This window comes from Sapajus apella, unplaced genomic scaffold (assembly GCF_009761245.1).
Source record: "Sapajus apella isolate SASKATOON/1434 unplaced genomic scaffold, GSC_monkey_1.0 scaffold106, whole genome shotgun sequence".
Lineage (NCBI taxonomy): Eukaryota > Metazoa > Chordata > Mammalia > Primates > Cebidae > Sapajus > Sapajus apella.
The window spans coordinates 1,264,468-1,285,297 of NW_022437046.1; the positions used below are offsets into that span (position 1 = coordinate 1,264,468).

Genomic DNA, 20,830 nt, shown 5'->3' on the forward strand with positions numbered 1-20,830 from the left:
CTGAAAGAGGCCTGAGAAAAAGCTCAGTACAACCTCTCTCCTGGGAAAGAATCCAGATTTTCTCTAAACTAACTGGCCTAGGATCTCCGAAAGGGCTGGCTATAAGGGGAACCTGTAGACCTCATAGGTACCCTAATGCTGGGAATGAAGAGGGACAAGTGCAAGCTTGGCTAAGCTGGGAGTCCCTGGTGTCCGACAGAAACAGGGAGCTGAGAGTGTGGGTATCTGAGGAAGTGAAGATATTAAAATGGTAAAGGCTAGACTTGTGAATACTATGTGTGGACATGTATGTATGTGTTTTGGTGCAGGGATGAGAGGGGTCACCTGAAAGGAGCCACATTCTTCTAAAAGTTGGCTAAATTGAGACTCTTCGTTGGAAACAACTTGAGCATGAACTGAGTTCAAGCTTCGTGGCATATTTGAGGAGCAGATGTACCCAGACATCCCCCTACAAGGGTTCTCCAGGGTATCATGTACCTGGGGTTCTGATCTTGCCTTTTCTTTTAAGGTAGCATCCCAGCCCACAGAGAGCTGCACACTGCCGGGCTGCGCAGTACGAAAACACCATGGAGAATGAGGAATTGAATTATGCCTGGGGCCATTGTTCCCCCCTTCTTTTCTAGGAATGCACCTGGGAGAGAGCTCTTTATAATGCCAGGCAGACTTCACTGCACAGCTGTCCCTGGTCAATTCTGTCCGACCTAGGGCATGAGTCTGGGGTGAGCTTGATGTGGGTCCCCTGTGAAACACGCGAAATGCCAACCATTAAACAATTACAACTCTGGATATTTCTAATAATATCTGAAGAGAAAAACGACCAAGCAGATGGAGTCCGACAGAATGAAAAACGGTGGCAGCCAGGAAGGACAGGAGAAGGCGGGCCCCAGTGTGTGTGGTTGGCAGGGTGGCTGAGGACCAAGGCTATGAGCCTTGAAGATGCCGCCAGGCCAGAGTAGAAGCTGGGACAGACTGGATGGGCCCATATGGGATGTGGCCATAGGTGTTGCTCTCATTGTGGCCAGCAAATGTATTTACAACGGACTCTGTAACACTTCATAGTCTATAAAGAACTTCTGTAGACATAATTTCATTTCAGCCTTGTCATGGCTTTATAAGGTAAGCAGAGCAGGGGACGTGATTTTCATTTTATAGGAGAAGAAACACAGAAACAGAAGTTAAGTAACCTGCTCAAGGTTACAGAGGGAAGAAACAAAGACCCTGGGTTTTACCCCCCGCTCTGGCTGATCCCGAGCCTGCGCTGTACTATGAGAGCTTGGAGGAAGGTCAGCTCTCCTCCTCTGGCTCTCTGCTGCCACAGTACCTTTTCATACCCTGACTCCCTGGAAACGTTCTCTGTAGTCTTCCAATCTGGCCTGCTCAGCCATTCAGCACATAGCCTCAGGAGCCCCTGTCCTGGTCACTGCTCTTGGGCTAGAGATAGTATCAGGGGCTTCTGCACAGGCAGCCTGGCTCCCTTCCCTGGCCAGTCCCATCGCCACAAGCTCCAGCCAGGATGCTCTGCCTTCTAGCACATAGCTCCAGTGTCCACTGGCTTGTGTTCTGCCTTCTCTTAGCCATGCTTGTCACTACTGGACCATCTGAAAACTCACCTGCAACAGAACTTTTTGATTAATTCCACCACACCACATCTAGCCACTGACTGGCAGGTCTGTATTCTCTGGCATGCATTTATCTACAGGGTGGTATAGTAGAGAGGGCTGGAGTTTATAGGATCTAATGTGGAGTCCCACCTTTGTCACTTACCAGTTGACTGACTTTGAATAAAACACTTATTCCTGGCTGGGTGTGGTAGCTCACACCTGTAATCCTAGTAATTTGGGAGGCCAAGGTGGACAGAACACGAGGTCAGGAGTTCGAGACTGGCCTGGCCAACATGGTGAAACCCTGTCTTTACTAAAAATACAAGAAAAAATTAGCCGGGTATGGTGGTGCATGCCTGTAATCCCAGCTTCTTGAGGGGCAGAGGCAGAAGAATTGCTTGAAGTGAGAAGGTGGAGGTTGCAGTGAGCAGAGATCACACCACTGCACTCCAGCCTAGGAGACAGAGCAAGACTCTGTCTCAGAGAAGAAAAAAAAAAGCAAACCAAAACCAAAACCAAACCAAAACACTTACTCCTTTGGAGCCTCAGTTTCTTCATCTATAAAATGGGAATAGTCACACATATTGTATCAGCCCCATATGCAGATCAAACAAGTTAATGGTGATGAAAGCTATTTGTAAGTGGCAACAAGTGGCATAACAATAAGAGTAAAAATAATGGTAGTCATAGCAGCAGCAATGGCAGTTACCATTAACTTTGGTATTTTACAGTAATTCTTTCATCCTTTTAATAATCCCGAGAAGTAGGTGTTATCTCCATTTTACACAGGACACTGAGGCTCAGAGAGGGGCAGTATAAGGTGTTTCATCTACCTGTGCCCTTGTATCTAGGGGAGAGGGTGTGCCTCCAATCTGACTGTATTCCCTGGGAGCAGGTGCTAGGTGTCCTGGGTTTCCTATTTTCTGAGGGACCCCTGAGACTAACTCAACACTGGTTTAATACTTGCTGACTAAATGAATTATTGGTCTTTCTAAAATTGCAAGGGGGAAAGAACAGATGCTTCAACTCTCATCTTACAGAGGAGAAGAGGAGAATAGTAAGGCCTAGACTTGAGTCTCTTAGTGCCCCAGGTGGTTACTACCACCCTTGGGTGAAAAAGGCTTCCACTTTCTTTTTAATCCCTCTCCAGGAAGGCTTATGCATTTGTTTAGCAAACAAGCTCTGTGCTAGGTGCAGGGACACCCACAAAGAGGCCTCAAACAAGGTGCGTGCCATAGAGGTAAATGCTGCTATGAAAACTGTGGGCTCCAAATGGGATGGGTGCACAGAGGGAAGTATGGGAAGAGCCATTTGTGCCAGTCTGACATTTGTGCTTTAAGGGTGAGAGGGAGATTGCCAGCCAGTTGCAGATATGACGGGACATTCCAGGAAGAAGGCCCTAGTGTGTGCCAAAAAGGCGAGAGCGACCTCCTCCTTCCACCCCAGGTCTTTGTTTCTGTCCAGCTCAAGGTTCTGGGGCAGTCTGGGTGGGCTGACTCACCTTTCTTGATAGGTGCCAGGGATATAGTGTGGGAAGTTTTTTATAACCTAATCTGGAACATGTTTGTCACAAGTCTGTGGCATCTCCTAGAGGAACTAGTCCTTCAGAGGGACTCTTATAGTTGAGAGTCATACAAATGTTTATCAGCCGTTTCCTGATGACTGCTTGTAGGTTCAAGGAACATGGTAAGTACTCAACAGGTGCCTACTGGGTGGAGACTGGTGCCTAGGGTTTGGTGGATCATGGAAGAGCAGCTCTGTACTTAGTCCTTAGTAAGGATTATTCTTTCTGCAGGCAAACTATTGCTGCCAAGGGGTTAACATCTTAAAAATACAAAGAGTAGCTTGTGACAAGACCTAACATTGTGCGTGCGCGCAGACACACACACACACACACACACACACACACACACACATACACACACACACACACGGGAGTAGGCACTGCCTGAGAGAAGAGCAGTGACCCCTTCCAGAAAGAGGCTGAGATGAGAATCTGTGTTGGGGGGAGTGGCGGAATGTCACAGTGGGTTCAGGCTTCATTCACTGAGTTCAACAACTTTTTATACCCCTGTGTGCCCAACCCTAGAGAAAAAGAGCTGGTTTGCAGTAGTTCTGGACTTTTGGAGGGAGAAAGACACACAAACATAGTAGATAACACATAATAAAGGTGTTCCCAGGAATCCCAGGGAAAGGCCCTAAATCCAGGAGGACTGAGGAGGGCAATGTGCAGAAGGCCTAGGTCTTTTCTTTCTTTTCTTTTCTTTTTTTTTTTTTTTTTTTTTTTTGGGATGGAGTCTCTGTTGCCCAGGCTGGAGTGCAGTGGCATGATCTCGGCTCACTGCAACCTCTGCCTCCCGGGTTCAAGTGATTCCCCTGCCTCAAGGGATTCAAATGATTCTCCTGCCTCAGCCTCCCGAGTAGCTGGGACTATAGGCATATGCCACCAGGCCTGGCTAATCTTTATATTTTTAGAATAGACGGGGTGTCACCATATCGGCCAGGCTGGTCTCAAACACTTGACCTTGTGATCCGCCCGCCTGGGCCTCGCAAAGTGCTGGGATTACGGGTGTGAGCCACCGCACCTGACCGGTCTTTTCTTTTTTAAATGGGTACATGTACGTGTATGTATTTGTGGGGTCGTTAAGATATTTTGATACAGGCATACAATCCGTAATAATCACATCAAGGTAAATGAGGCATCCATCACCTCAGGCGTTTATTATTTCTTTGTGTTTCAAACATGCCAATTATACTCTTTCAGTTATTTTTAAATGTACAACAAAAGGTCAAGGTCTTGAATGTCTCAGCAGGCAACATGGAAGGGCGGGGCAGTCCAGGCAACATGGAAGGGCGGGGCAGTCCAGGCAACGAGAAAGTACAACATGTTACTTCAGAAGTAGCATGATGTGGGGTGGAACTGCAAGCAGTTTTTCAAGCTTATCACAACAACTCTGTGGCTGGGCGTGATGGCTCACGCCTGTAATCCCAGCACTTTGGAAGGCTGAGGTGGGCAGATCATGAGGTCAGTGGTTCGAGACCAACTTGGCCAACATGGTGAAACCTCATTTCTACTAAAAATATAAAAATTAGATGGGCATGGTGGCGGGCACCTGTAATCCCAGCTACTTGGGAAGCTGACGCAGGAGAATCATTTGAACCTGGGAGGCAGAGACTGCGCCATTGCACTCCAGCCTTTTTTTTTTTTTTGATACATAGTACAAGACTACGTATCAAAAAAAAAAAAAAAAAAAAAAAAATCACTACAACTCCACAACCCAGGGATGATCTGGACGGAGGGTCCAGAGCTTCAGAAGATCACGTTTTTGGACTAGTCAAAGAGGGAAGTGAAGCATGAGATCTGGTGGTGAGCCCTGGTGGCTATACGCAATCCTTCTGTAATATAGAATATTCGCCATACTCTGGCAAAGCAGAACATGTGAGGTGGCAGAGCTTCCCCAGGGGAGTGTGTAACTTCAGAGTGTCAACTGGGACCAGGTCAGAGGGAACTCCGAGAAAGCTGCAGGGTATGTGCAGGCTGACCTGCTGTCCAGGAGAGGCTTCTTAGAGCAGGTCTGGGGAATGGCCTGCCCACCCCTGGGGTCAAAGATCAAGGAGTATGGCTGTTATGAGCCATTCTATAGTTACATTCCCTGTATGCTGTGAGCTACTAGAGAGCAGGTGCTGCAGCTTCTCTTTTTTACCTTGGGGCACATCCTAGAGCCCATGAGGGCCTGGGCTATGGGGCCATTCCCTGGAGATAGACAAGGGACCAGACCAAATTCTTTAATTTGACAAACTGCACTAAGAATCCACTTTGAGCAGGGTGCTGTGCCAGGAATTGGAAGCATAAAAACAATTAAGTCACATTATCTCCCCTCAAGGAGCCTGTAGTCAATTGCTCCTGAGCTGAGTTAGGCTAAGTAAAAACCAGCCAGTGTGTGGGTGACAGGTTGGTGTGGGGTAGGGAAGGGCCAGAGGAAAGGACTGTAAGCAGAGAGGGTGGCAGACAAATGCAGGCGGTAAATCAACACAGTATGTACAGGAGGCAGAGGCAGGCCACTGTGGCTGGTATAAGCAGTCAAAGCAGGGAGCTGCAGCAGCGGGCCTGCATGCCAGGTTAGGGCAGCAAGGAACAGGCAAAGGTTTTAAACAGGGGAGTGGCATTGTTATATACGTGTTTTGCAAAGATCACTCAGCTGGTGAGGAGAACTGATTCTAGGGGAAGGAAGGGAGGCAGGGACACCAGTGAGGGGGCTGCCTGGTTCAGATGGGAGACTGACACCCTGAGTTAGGGCAGTAGTATTAGGAACAGAGCAGAAAGGCCAGGTGTTTGATCCTTCATGGGCTGTAAGGGGGCAGGGCACGGGAGGGGCCCAGGAATCATCCGAGTTTCTATTTAGGAGTCCAGTGAACGGTGGTCTCTACACAGATCGCAACACAGGAGATGGGCAGGCTGGGGAGGGGGAGGAGTCTGGTTCTGAATGTCCTGAATAGACAGCTGGTTGCCTTTCTGAGGAGAATGGTGGGGCTTAGAGGTGCTGAGCTCCCAGGAGGTCTGCCCAACAGGGCAGGCAGCTGCCTTCCTTGTGACCGAGAGCAACTCTGGATTCTGGAAGGAGAGCCTCATTTGCAATGCCAAAGCTCTGGCTTGCAGGGTGTCCTGGTTTGGCTCCAGTGGCCCTAGACCAGAGAGGCCATGAGGGCCTGGGCTGTGGGGCTGACGCTTTATCTCCTCCATTTGTAAGGTGGTAACTGCGCCAGCCTTGCTAGAGGCCCTGCAGCTGGGGATCACACTGATAAATTCACTGTATTACTTTGCACAAATCAATATCCCAGCACTTACCAGGGGTTGATGTGACCGAAATTGGTTTCAGCCAATTCGTGAGGGTAATAAATGGCCATTTATCAAATCAATTCATTCTGCGGCACTTCTCTGGCTGCCCATCCTCATGGTACCCATGGGGTGCCAAGCTCCATCCAGCCAGTCCCTAGCATACATGTGACACTAGCTTAGAGAACTCAGGGAGGCCTGGCCTAGCCTCTAGATCCACCTCACTCTCCTGGACCTGCTTCAGCGTGAGGTCCCAAGGTGCTGGGTGCTGCTTGCCTACCATAAGTTCTGACCCAGAGAGTGCTTCATGCTTCAGCTGGGTTGGCAGCTGCAACCACCAGGCTGCCTTATTCCCTCATGCTTGGGTTTAGAAGCCTCTGGGAGCTGGTCACAAGGACTGAGCATGGCTCTGAACATTATCATTGTGATTCCCAGCTGCAGGGCTTCTCAGCAAGGTGGATGCAGTAACTTCCTTACAAAGGAGGTTTAAAAGCACCAACTCCACAATCCAGGCATACCACATGACCAGGTAGAGTCTTCCTGGGGCAGTGGTATTTTAAACTTCAGCTGAGTGTCAGAATCACCTGGAAGGCCTGTTAACATACAGATCCCCAGAATGTTTGATTCAATGGGTGTGGGATGAGCCTGAGATCTGATTTTTAACAGGTTCCCAGAAGACAGTGATGCCACTGGTCCAGAGACTATGCTTTGAGAACCACTGTGTTGGCAGATGCACCTTTGTCTTGGCCTGGCCCATGGTTCCTCTTCCCTTGCCTTATCTATCTGAAATCAAGCCCAAGGAGTGGCGCTCGAGAGTCAGGGAACAAAGATAAGGCCACTGTATTCAGCAGAACCTTAGTTTTAATTATCTGCTAGTGGGGTCTGCACAAGCAGGAGGGTCATTACATTAGGGGTTATACCAGAGGGCAGCCTGGCTCCCAGGGGTCAAAGTATGGAAATAAGAGCTTCAAGGGTGAAGAAGACTCAAAAGTTGTTCAGGGTATTTTCTGTAACGTTGGGCCAGCTGCTGACAAACTATCCAGAAGTGATAGCAGAGTCCCAGGTTGGCAGATGGGGACATAAGTTCTGGCTCAGCTGCTACGTTGCTAGTGACAGACAAGCTCCCATCCCTCTCTGGGTCTCAATTCTCCCACTTGTAAAATGGGTTGAGGCCAGGTGCAGTGGCTCACACCTGTAATCCCAGCACTTTGGGAGGCTGAGATGGGTGGATCACGAGTTCAAGACCAGTCTGGCCAAGATGGTGAAACTGTCTCTACTAAAAATACAAAAATTAGCTGGGCGTGGTAGCAGGTGCCTGTAATCCCAGCTACTGGGGAGGCTGAGGCAGAGAATTGCTTGAACCCAGGAGGTGGAGGTTGCAGTGAGCCAAGGTGGTGCCACTACACTCCAGTCTGGGCAAAAGAATAAGACTCCATCTCCAAAAAAAAGAAAGAAAAATGGGGTTGAGGATAGCGGATTAGGTGAAGGTCAGATTTAAATTCTATGCATAGGAAAGCAGCCTTGAGCAAGTGATTTAGCTATTCTGTCTCAGCTTTCTCATCTGCAAAATGATTTAGCGGTACCAACCTCAGAGGATTGCTATAAGGATTAAATGACACATGACATGCAGAGAGCTTATAACAATGTCTGGCATATAGATAGGACTCAACAAATGCTAACTTTTAATATCATTTACCGCACCTATCCAGTTTGGCGTCAACCGGATGTACACCTCATTGCAGCAGAGCATGAACCACGCTGCCCTTTCTGGGGTCCCACACACTTACCAGCACCCACTGTGGCAATGGCGCTCTCCTGGCCAATGATGTGCTCCTTCAGTCGCTGCTCCAGGGGGAAGCGGCGCCGCTCCTCAGCCTCACGCTTTCGCTGCTTCTCTTGGTACTGTGGGGAGAGAGGGCAGATGGTTCAGGGCTGCTGGGTCCATAGCTTCATTCTATCCCGCAACAGGGGGAAAAACACAGGTCTGGGTTTCTGGGGGTCCTCCTTCATAGCTATGGCTCATGGTCACTGGCGGCTGGTCCAGCTCTTCGCACTCTCTGCTCAGGTGTCTGCCACTCAGGGGTCTCGGCTCACTCTGCTGGTAGAATAAGTACTGCTAGCAGATTAACCCTGGCTCTGGAGGCTGACAGAAGACCTGGGTGCAATCCCAGCTTTGTCACTTACAAGATGTGCTTATCACCTGCAGCAAGTTATTTCACCTCAGTTTTCTCATCAGCATCAGCAAATTGGGGATTAAATATTAATATGATAGGCCTAGCATCATGCTTGGCATGGAGTAAGTGCTTACTAAGTATAAATTCCTTTCTCTTTCGTCTTGAAAAACTTTTTGTTGTTCAAAAGAGAGCTATGAACACCCTCCATTTCAATTAAACATAATTATTCAGCAACTGCTGTGTGCCCAGCCTTGTGCATGGCCACGATGAAAGGGTGGGGCAGAGGAAGGAGGAGGACTGTGCCCTGTCCCCTGGGAGGTTCTAGTTGATGCTGAGGGTCTGACATGTCTGGCCCTGGGCTTCATCCACTTCACAAAAGGCAGCAGAAGCCTGAGCTTGATCGCCCCACACAGAAGAGGAGGGTTGGGGCTTGCCCTCAGGCAGCTCAGAGTCAGGTGGTAGGCATGGCCTGCACACAAACACTTCACGACCATTTTCCTCAAGGGTTCAAAACATGAATGTTTATCTCTAGGACTGTATCTTTCACTAAAAAACACAAAATTGTACTTGAAAACAAGTTTGGCAAATGTCTGTAAGTCCGTCCTCTAAATCAATTATGGGCTCCCCAAGGACAGGCCCTATCTTTGACTCACTGCTATTTCTAGCATGGGTCCTGGCACAGTGGGGCATCTGGTGAGTGTTTGTAAAAATGACAGATACAAAGAGGAGAGAATTAACAGCTAGATGGGGTGGTAGTATAGGAATAGAGAAAGGAAGGAGACACATAAGTGTGGAACAACTGTTGGGGGGCTTTCTGGGGAACAGGAGGATTGGAGAAGCTGGAGGAGGACTGGGCCAGGAGGGACCTGTGGGACTGTCTGGAAAATAGGCAGGGAGGGGCGAGGGCATGGGCCTGATGGTAGAGTATTTGTGGAAATTAGGAGCTGGAGGGAAAGGAAGCAGATCTTGAACCGGAAAGGAATGACCAGGTCTTCGGGAGGCTCCTTTTCCCCATGCCTGTAACACTAACATCTTTCTAGAAAGAGAGCTGTCAAAGTAAGGCCCTGTCACAAAAATTGTGGTTGCTGATTGCTCTTGTGGGCAGAGTGGATAAAAAATACCTACTGTTTGGGCAGTGTTTTCCTGTTACAGTAGTGACCTTGACAGAAGTTAAAAAAAAATAAATAGCAAACAATCCAATTTTGGCTGTTGCTATCAGTCTGTAACTGAAAGCTCCCATCAGTCCTGGAGTTTCATATGGAGCAATAATTCGGTGCCAATCCCAGTGGAGTGACACTTGCCGGTTGGAATCCAGAGTGTCACTGTGTAGCTCCCTCAGGCGCCACATACATCACTTGGCTCTGCTGACTTCAGCCATAGATCTGCTTTTTCCTCCTCCCTGCCCACCCAGCCCCGCTCAGCACTTAGGTCCACTGGGCTGGAGGCTCTGATGGTGAGATGCACACATACTGGCTGGGACAGTGCCAGCTTGCAGTCTGGAGGCCATGGAGGGAGCCTGAAAGGATGGAAGCTGGCGTGCAGGGGTTTGTTGAGTCAGTTTCCTCACTTCCCTTCAGTGATGAGTCCCAGAATATGCCTGCTTCTGGGCCTTTGCTGACACTATTACCCCACCACAAAGGTCTTTTCTCTTCCCACCATCCTCCAACATGGTACTGTCTAGGGGGTCTGTTGTAAGGCTGTGTGCCTACGTGAGGCCCTGGGACCTCTGGTGCACTTAAATAACTTCCTGTTTGTCTCTCCTTCCTGCACCATGAGGTCATTGGTTACAAGACCAGGTTTATTCGTCTCTATAGTTCCAGCACCTAGCAAGGGGCCTGGCTCACAGCAGGCATCAATTTGTGTTGCTAACTGAATAAAGGTGACTACTATTTGTGGAATGGCTGCTGTATGCCAGGCACTGTACTCAGCACCTTATACACAGCATCTTTAATTTTTTCAGCTGTCTCCATCTGAAGTTTGGCTCTTCTTTTGGCTCATAGTGAGGCAAATTGAGTAGAAAAACATGCTTTGCTCCAGACAGACCTGAGCTCACCCCTCAACCATATCTACTCCCTGGCTAGCTAATTTTGGGGAAGTTAGCCTCCTAGAATCTTAGTTTTCCTCATTAGAATGCAGGGTAGGACTCATTGTTCTGGCTTGTAGGATCCTTGTGGAATGCCAGTGAGGATTAAATGAGATAATGCATTAATATATAAGTTCTTAGCAGAGTCTCTGGCACACAGCATTAAGTAAGAGGCAGTCTGAGTGACCAAAATGGCTACCTTCTACCTAACCCTTATTAAGTCTTTGACAGACGTTACTCCCCTTCTCCTTCACTGCACTTTAATAACACATTGTCTAATTCAGTGCCTTTTTGTTTTTGGTACTGGAATCCTTTAATTAATTTACCTGTGGGTGGAATTCCACAGATAAAGAAGAGTTACTCTGGCTCAAGCAGAAACCAGGAGCCAAGTCCACTCGGTTGCTACCACTGCCCAGAAGTGGCTCTCGGGGCTCCTTCTCTAGGAAGCCTAGGTCTGCAGTAAACAGTCTCAACGCTCGCCTGGCTCTGGAGGTGCATCCACTGCCTGAGGTGGCTCATCTCTACTGTCAGTCTCCCTCACATGAGAGAGAATTCCACCTTTGGGTACTTTCCATCCATTGGTCTGTGGGGCCTCACAGAACATATCTTTTCCCTTTGCCACAGGCAAAGTCTAACATAACTTTTCTTTCCACTTTGTTGATTCGGGTATGACCATTATGGCCTCCCTAAGTCTTCTCTAGGGAAATACTTCTTCCTGTAACTCTTCTTCAGTGTCATGGTTTTAGGTTGTTTGTTATTTCTGTTTCTTTACTGGGCAAGGCCGGGTGCAGTGGCTCACACCTGTAATCCTAGCACTTTGGGAGGCTGAGGCAGGCAGATCAACTGAGGTCAGGAGTTTGGGACCACCCTGACTAACATTGTGAAACCCTGTCTATACTAGAAATACAAAAATTAGCCTGGTGTGGTGGTGGGCGCTTGTAATCCCAGCTACTTGGGAGGCTGAGGCAGAACTACTTGAACCCAGGAGGCGGAGGTTGCAGTGAGCCGGAATTATGCCACTGCATTCCAGCCTGGGTGACACAGGGAGACTCTGTTTCAAAAAAAAAAAAAAAAAAAGAGGAAATATTTACTAGGCAAAGAAAAAGAGTCCTTGACTTCTATGGATGTGACAGTTGGGGTAGGGTGTTACACCATGAACTGGTTAGTTTTCCAGGAGCTTTCTGGATGATCTTGGGAAAGGTTCAAACTATGGCCTAAATCGCAGCACATTCCAATTCTTCCCAGCCTGCAATCCCAAATGTCTATGCCAATTCAGAAAAACCTTGGAAAATGGATCAGACTTCTTGATAAAAATGTATAGGACACTGGATTGATGCCTGCTGTGAAAATTATGCTTCATGCACTTTTCACAGTGTTTAGCACAGAGTTTGTGCTAAACAACATATTAAATGAATAAATGACTTTTAAAGACATGATCCATGTGCCCAGCCTTGTGAAGGTTAGCCAGTGGAGTAAACTAGAGAAGGAAAATACTTGATATGTATATATTCTATTTGGAGGAGAAGAGATAGAAGGATGGGAGAAGGAGCTTGGTAAGGGCTCTATAAATACTATTGTTCCTGTCTCTTTGAGGAGATGGGGAGTAAGGCTATAAGACCGAGTTCAAGGCTCTGCTTGGATAGGGATCCACTAGAGGAGAAGCTAAGGCAGGAATTCAGCCTGCAGAAGCAGAGGGCCTGAGCTGAGAGAGGCATTGTAAAAGAGCCGCCCAGGAAAGCAGGAGTGGGGGAGTGAGCATCTTCTTAATAAAAGCCACACACAATTAGCTTCAGAAGCCCTCACCTGGAGCCGGCAGCAACCAGCTTCCCATGCTGCATCTTGGCTGGATAATCGCAGTCACTGGTTTCCATCAGTCTTGATTTAATATGGCACCCCTCCTGGCTGTGAGTGCATTTACAGGAAAGGGCTGGGAGGCCGAGGCGAAGCCTAGCTTGGCTCGCTCTGCTCAGAGGTGGGTGGCTGGGCTGAGTGGCTCTGCAGGGGAAGGTTACAGAAGGGATATGGCAGGCATCCCAACTGTTGGGCATCCCTCAGGGGAGAGGTCTGACAGTGAACCTGGCAGTGTGTTCACCGTAGGGGTGGTGGGTAGGCAGAACAAGACCCTGGGCAAGAATGGGAAGGTAGGTATGGATCGAAAAGAGATGAGAGGCCAAGCTGTAGTTTACCACTCAAGGGGAGGTCAGGCCTATAGAGTCCATCTGCTGCTCATAGATAAACTGAGGTATGGCCCATACTCCTGAATCCCTGATTCAGACGGTGACTCATATAGTCGGGCCTTCTACCATGCCCTGAAACGGCATGACATAGAGGCCTGGGAAGGGAGGTCAAGAATGGGAACAGGAGGTAACAGATGAGATAGTGGGGGCAGGGATGATGATGGAGAAAACCTGGAGGATGGGAATAATAATAGAGAAGCCCAGGAATGCCAACAAAGAAGTCCAGGGGATGCAGAGCAGATGGGAACACAAGACTGAAAGATGAGAGAGGCACCTGAGGGATGTGAAAGTCTCTTAAACTAGTCCACAAAGTACACATCCCAGTAGGAGAAGGCTGGATACAAAGCAGGTGTCAGCCCCTTCACACTTGGCAATCACTAGGTCGGCATCCCAGATTCCATTCTCCTCTCTTCCAGTCCATCCTCCTTTTGCTGCTAAAGCCATATTTTAAACATGTAAATCTGATCATGTCACTCCTCTGCAAATAGCTAGGTGGATCAGAGATAAGACTGATGACAGATGGTTAAGAGGGGCAAAGAGGTGGGCGGATCACCTGAGGTCTGGAGTTTAAGACCAGCCTGACCAACATGGTGAAACCCCGTCTTAAAAAAAAAAAAAAAGAGGGGCAAAGAGTGGCTAAAGTGAGAAAATGAGTTTGTGCTCTTCTCAGTGCATCATATCAGAGGCATGTGATGTTGCTTTATCTCATAACTGGCTGTGTTAACTTCCATCACTAGGTTAAGGTGGCGGCTGCTAGGTTTCTTCACTATTATTTTTCCATCTTTAATTAAAAAGTATCTTGTGGGGAGATACTTTGACACTGTGTAAATAATCCTGTTACTCCTCAAACTTCAACTCATTAATTTTAGCCTTCACTAATGTGGGACTGGCTGTTTTAATCCTCATAGCCCTACGAAGTTGATAGCATCATCATCCCTATTGTACAGAGATTAGGTAAATTCAAGCAAGGTTCTACCGGCAGCAAGTGTAGAGACAGAACACTAACCCTTGCAGTCTGACTCCAAAGCCTGCACCGTCCACTTGGAGATAAGGAAAGACTTGCCTTCAGGGAGTTCACAGTCTGTTTAAGATGAGACTCAAAACAGAAATTTTCTATCTGCTAGAAGTTTTAGTAAAGGGCTACCTGATGAATTTATTGAAAATAAACCCCACAGGGTGTTCTTGCCAGAAATGCATAATCTGAGTTGAATCACAATGAAACATCAGACAAACGCAAATGAGGAACATTCTACATAACAACCAACTCACACTTGTTAAAATGTCAAGGTCCACTTTTGAATGGGCTTGTTTTTTTCTTGTAAATCTGTTTTAGTTCTTTGTAGATTCTGGATATCAGCCCTTTGTCAGATGGGTAGATTGCAAAAATTTTTTCCCATTCTGTTGGTTGCCGATTCACTCTAATGACTGTTTCTTTTGCTGTGCAGAAGCTGTGGAGTTTGATTAGGTCCCATTTGTCTATTTTGGCTTTTGTTGCCAATGCTTTTGGTGTTTTGGTCATGAAGTCCTTGTCTACGCCTATGTCCTGAATGGTTTTGCCTAGATTTTTTCTTTCTTTCTTTCTTTTTTTTTTTTTTTTTTAAAAGATGGGGCTTCTCCGTGATGGCCAGGCTGGTCTTGAACTCCTGACCTCAGGTGATCCACCCACCTCGGCCTCCCAAAGTGCTAGGATTACAGGTGTGCGCCACCGTGCCCGGCCTCTGCTTAGATTTTCTTCTAGGGTTTTATTGTGTTAGGTCTTATGTTTAAGTCTTTAATCCATCTGGAGTTAATTTTAGTGTAAGGTGCCAGGAAGGGGTCCAGTTTCTGCTTTCTGCACATGGCTAGCCAGTTTTCCCAACACCATTTATTAAATAGGGAATCCTTTCCTTATTGCTTGTTTTTGTCAGGTTTGTCAAAGATCGGATGGTTGTAGATATGTTGTGTTGCCTCTGAGGCCTCTGTTCTGTTCCATTGGTCTACATCTCTGTTTTGGTACCAGTACCATGCTGTTTTGATTACTGTAGTATAGTTTGAAGTCCGGTAGTGTGATGCCTCCCGCTTTGTTCTTTTTGCTTAGAATTGACTTGGCTATGCGGGCTCTCTTTCGGTTCCATATGAAGTTTAAGGTGGTTTTTTCCAGTTCTGTGAAGAAGGTCATTGGTAGCTTGATGGGGATAGCATTGAATCTGTAAATTACTTTGGGCAGTATGGCCATTTTCATAATATTGATTCTTCCTAACCAAGAACATGGAATGTTTCTCCATCTGTTTGTGTCCTCTCTTATTTCGTTGAGCAGTGGTTTGTAGTTCTCCTTGCAGAGGTCCTTTACATTCCTTGTAAGTTGTATTCCTAGGTATTTTATTCTCTTTGTAGCAATTGTGAATGGCAGTTTATTCTTGATTTGGCTCTCTTTAAGTGTGTTATTGGTGTATAGGAATGCTTGTGATTTTTGCACATTGATTTTATATCCTGAGACTTTGCTGAAGTTGCTTATCAGTTTCAGGAGATTTTGGGCTGAGACGATGGGGTCTTCTAGATATACAGTCATGTCGTCTGCAAATAGAGACAATTTGACTTCTTCCTTTCCTATTTGAACACCCTTTATTTCTTTTTCTTGCCTGATTGTTCTGGCTAGAACTTCCAGTAATACATTGGAGTGGTGAGAGAGGACATCCTTGTCTAGTGCCAGATTTCAAAGGGAATGCTTCCAGTTTCTGCCCATTCAGTATGATATTGGCTGTTGGTTTGTCGTAAATAGCTTTTATTATTTTTAGATATGTTCTGTCAATACCTAGTTTATTGAGGGTTTTTAGCATAAAGGGCTGTTGAATTTTGTCAAAGGCCATCTCTGCATCAATTGAGATAATCATGTGGTTTTTGTCTTTGTTTCTGTTTATGTGGTGAATTATGTTTATAGACTTGCATATGTTGAACTAGCCTTACATTTCCAGGATGAAGCCTACTTGATCATGGTGGATAAGCTTTTTGATGTGCTGTTGCAATTGGTTTGCCAGTATTTTATTGAATATTTTTGCATCTATGTTCATCATGGATATTGGCCTGAAGTTCTCTTTTCTTGCTGAGTTTCTGCCAGGTTTTGGTATCAGGATATGAACAGACACTTTACAAAAGAAGACATACATGAGGCCAATAAACATATGAAAAAATGTTCATCATCACTGGTCATTAGAGAAATGCAAATCAAAACTACACTGAGATACCATCTCACGCCAGTTAGAATGGTGATCATTAAAAAATCTGGAGACGGGCCGGGCGCGGTGGCTCACGCCTGTAATCCCAGCACTTTGGGAGGCCGAGGCGGGTGGATCACGAGGTCAAGAGATCGAGACCATCCTGGTCAACATGGTGAAACCCCGTCTCTACTAAAACTACGAAAAATCAGCTGGGCATGGTGGCGCATGCCTGTAATCCCAGCTACTCAGGAGGCTGAGGCAGGAGAATTGCCTGAACCCAGGAGGCGGAGGTTGCGGTGAGCCGAGATCGTGCCATTGCACTCCAGCCTGGGTAACAAGAGCGAAACTCCGTCTCAAAAAAAAAAAAAAAAAAAAAATAAAAAAAAAAAAAATCTGGAGACAACAGATGCTGGAGAGGATGTGGAGAAATAAGAACACTTTTACACTGTTGGTGGGAATGTAAATTAGTTCAACCATTGTGGAAGACAGTGTGGCGATTCCTCAAGGACCTAGAAATAGAAATTCCATTTGACCCATATATATCCCATTACTGGGTATATATCCAAAGGATTATAAATTGTTCTACTATAAGGACACATCCACAAGAATGTTCATTGCAGCACAGTTTACAATAGCAAAGACCTGGAGCCAACCCAAATGCCCATTGATGATAGACTGGACAGGGAAAACGTGGCACATATACACCATGGAATATTAAGCAGCCATCAAAAACGAGTTCGTGTCCTTTGTAGGGACATGGATGAACCTGGAAACCATCATTCTCAGCAAACTGACACAAGAACAGAAAATCAAACACTACATGTTCTCACTCACAGGCGGGTGTTGAACAATGAGAACACAGGGACACAGGGAGGGAAGCATCACACACTGGGGTCTGTCGGAGGGGGGGAATAGGGGCGGGACAGCCGGGGGTGGGGAGTTGGGGAGAGATAGCATGGGGAGAAATGCCAGATATAGGTGATGGGGAGGAAGGCAGCAAATCACACTGCCATGTGTGTACCTATGCAACAATCTTGCATGTTCTTCACATGTACCCCCAAACCTAAAATGCAATAAAAAAATAAAAATAAAAAATGTCAAGGTCATAAAAGCCAGGGAAAGACTGAGGAAACCATTCCAGATTATTATGTTTTGTTTTTGTTTTTGATTGCCACATCATAATGTTTGGACCATTTCAGATCAAAGAGACATGACAACCAAATGCAACTTGGATTTTGAAACTGTCTTTTCTTATAAGGAGAATTATTAGGACAATAACATCTGTAGATTAGTTAATATCAATATTAATGCCCTGATTTTGATGATTATACTGAGGTTCTATAAGAAAATGTCCTCATTTTTTACGGAAATACATACAAATATTTAGGGGTAAAGGGGCATCATGTGTAAACTTATCCTCAAATCATTCAGAAAAAAAATTGTATATATCCTTATATGTATTATTTATGTGCATAAATAATAAGGCAAGTATGATAAAATGTTAACAGTTGGGAATCTAGGTGAAGGATTTACAGGAATTAATTGTACTATTTCTATAATTATGCAAAAATAAAAGTATCAGGATAATGCCTACCCTTGGGGTGTGAGTCTGGAAGGGAGTCTGAGGCAGGCTTTTGGGGTGCTTCTAACAGTCTATTTCTTGATAAAGGGGTGTCTTGTTTGTGAAAATACAGTGAACTGTACATTCCTGGTATGTGCATCTTATACAAGTATATTTCAATAAAAGCCTTTAAAAAGTTAAAAAAAAAAAGGCCAGGCATGGTGGCTCACGCCTGTAATCTCAGTACTTTGGGAGGCTGAGGTGGGTGGATCACTTGAGGACAGGAGTTTGAGACCAGCCTGGCCAACATGGTGAAACCTGTCTCTACTAAAAATATAAAAATCAGCTGGTTGAGGTGGGTCGCCCTGTAATCCCAGCTACTTGGGAGGCTGAGGTAGGAGAATTGCTTGAACCTGGGAGAAGGAGGTTGCAGTGAGCCGAGACTGTGCCACTGCACTCAAGTCTGGGCGACAGAGCAAGTCTCTGTCTCAAAAAAAAGAAAAAAAGAAAAATAAAGTAAAAAAAAAAGAGAAAGAGGAAGTTGGTCCCTAAAAAGCACTTAGCACTATGTCTGGCCCATACCGTAGTAACACAGGGCCAAGAACAGAGCCAGGCATGTGGCAAGCTGGCACCTGTAATGAGAGGCAAAGCAGAGAATGGGCTGAGCAAGGCCGGGGGGGAGGAAGAACATAACCCTCCTATCCTCCTGTGTCCCCTTCCTCTCCCATTCTGCAGGGCTGCACTCAGTTCTGAGAGGAGCACCCAGGCTCTCAGCCTGGAATGCAGGCCCAGGGGAGTACCACATCCCCAGCTACCCCTGAAGCAAATGAAAAAATATAGAGAGAGGAAATGTTCTTGTGATCCTGTCACTGGGATATGCAAATAAAATATATAGGATAGGCCTATCTGCCTAATATTCCTGCCGATGCATTCTTTGGGTGTGATTAAAATGAGCAATAAATTCCTCGTGAGTCTCGGTGCAGTGAGGATTGGGAGTGGAGATGCAGGCTGGCACAAGCACATTCCCCTCAGCTGAATATTCATCATGGGATAGCTCCCCATATTTTTGTTTTATCTGCTATCATGTCAACAGAGATATATTTCTACGTCTCCTTCATCTCTTAGTTAAGACATGAAAATGGGCCTGGCTTTAAGAATTAAACTCTCCATCTATTGAAATCCTTCAAAGTGAGACTACAGGCTACCACCTCTTTGAAGCCTGCCCTGCTCTCTCTGACAGGAGGTGATCCACGCTTTCTTGGATACTCTACCAACTCTGAGAACCCTCCTAAGACAAATCAGTCTGCAGGTATCAGAGCTTAGAGTACCTGCCTCTCCCCCAGCCAGATGGCAAACTCAGGGACAGGGGCTGGGCCTTATCACCTCTGCATGTTCTCAGGAGGCCTAAGGAGGCTTCGGCGCAGAGGATACTGAGAGAACTGAGGAAGCCAACAGTGAGGGACACATCATTCAGACCACTTAAGGTGACAGAGATTCTAGGGTAAATGACGCATTTTAAAGTGCAGAATTAAATAAAAAATTAGGCTTTTGGATAATTTTAAATGAAAAAATCACCAATAATATTAAGTGAATAAAAAGCAAATTCCAAATATTGAATAGGATCTTTAGGGCCAAGTAGGAAACAAAAGTGTCTGATTGATAATCAAGGACATAATACAAGACGGAATGGGGGCCCTGGGCTAGAGAGTACACACTCCCAATCCCAAAGCATTAAATTCACATTTTTGGAAAATGCTGGATGGCTACATAAAATGTGGCTGCCAGTTTAACACTCCTGGTATATATGGTAGACTGCCAACAGCATTTTTTTGTTTTTTTAAAGGCTATCTATGTAACTATACATAGACATGATCCACAGAAGGCTCATACAGGGTCCTAAGAGGAACTCTCTCATTTTATTCCTAATAGTCACTTATAACAACTTGGTTTTCTGTAAATCATCTGCCTGCTTTCCTGCAGCTTCAGTTTTCCCATCTGTGAAACAGGGGTAAAAAGAACTACTTCAAAGGCCACAGGATTAGAAAAAATATATATTTGAGCACCTGACACAGTACCTAGATGCATCTGATAAAAATGGTATCTACTATTATTATAAACAATTAAGACTATTAATAGTGGTTATGTCTGGTGGGAGGGCTAGAGTGCTTTGAGTTAAATTCAGCTCAGTTGTCATCTCTTCCAGGAAGCCTTCCTTGATAAGTCATACCACTGATGACTCAGTGGTGTCATGGCTTACTTGCCTGTCTCCCTATCAAACTGTAGCTCCCTGAATATTTTACTCATCAGTCTTCTTTCCATCCAGCCCACAGCCTGGCACATAAATGTCATTTGTAATATGTACTATATTATTTAATTCTCTTCATTTTACTTTCTTTGTATCTCTAAAACTTCTATAATGAGACATATGACTTTAATACAAGTTTTCTATGAGCATAATTTGACTACGAGTGGTAGGTGTAGGTGGAGGAGGCTGAGCTGGGTGGCAGGGGGATGCTGGGCGGACAGAAGGGGAGCCAGATAAGATCAGAGTGGCAGCAACCCATGTCTAGACAAAGAGCCAGGAGATGAGGCCCAGGCTGGAGCTTCAAAAGCCTCCAGGCCTGAGTCATTATGTTACAGATGGAGGGCCTGAACTCAGAGGCAGCTGCTTCTTTCTTACTCACAATCTTGAAGAGGTAGCTTTTTGCAGTTTGGAGGAATAAAGCAGAACAGAATGAATGCATGACCAAGTAGATGTTGAACAACTGAGAGCAAGCTGATGCTGCTGACATCCAGGGAGAGCTGAGGGGTGCTTCACATGGGTAGAATCTTTTTTTTTTTTTTTTAAGACGGGGTTTCACCATGTTGGTCAGGCTGGTCTTGAACTCCCGACCTCAGGTGATCTGCCCGCCTTGGCCTCCAAAATGCTTGTATTACAGGCGTGAGCCACCACGCCCGGCCCACATAGGTAGAATCTTATGGGACAGCAGAGAAATTAGGTGGAGCTGCTCAGAGGGCACATTCAGGATGGAGAGAGTCCGGACTGGATGAAGGGATCAAGTGCACAGAGGTGACAACAGATGACATGGACTTCCAGCTGAGAGCTACGGACTCCCTGGACTGGCTCCAAGTGGTCTTCTTAGCCT

General features: G+C 46.1%; 1 protein-coding gene across 2 annotated transcripts in view; it reads right to left on the bottom strand.

The window, feature by feature from the left end:
• CLPB (caseinolytic mitochondrial matrix peptidase chaperone subunit B) overlaps positions 1-20,830 on the bottom strand; it is a 147,376-nt gene that overhangs the window by 17,785 nt on the left and 108,761 nt on the right. For both annotated transcript variants that reach the window (XM_032258983.1, XM_032258984.1), the window contains one exon: positions 8,223-8,337. In XM_032258983.1, the coding sequence (XP_032114874.1) occupies positions 8,223-8,337 (115 nt within the window). The remainder of the gene's footprint in view (positions 1-8,222; positions 8,338-20,830) is intronic.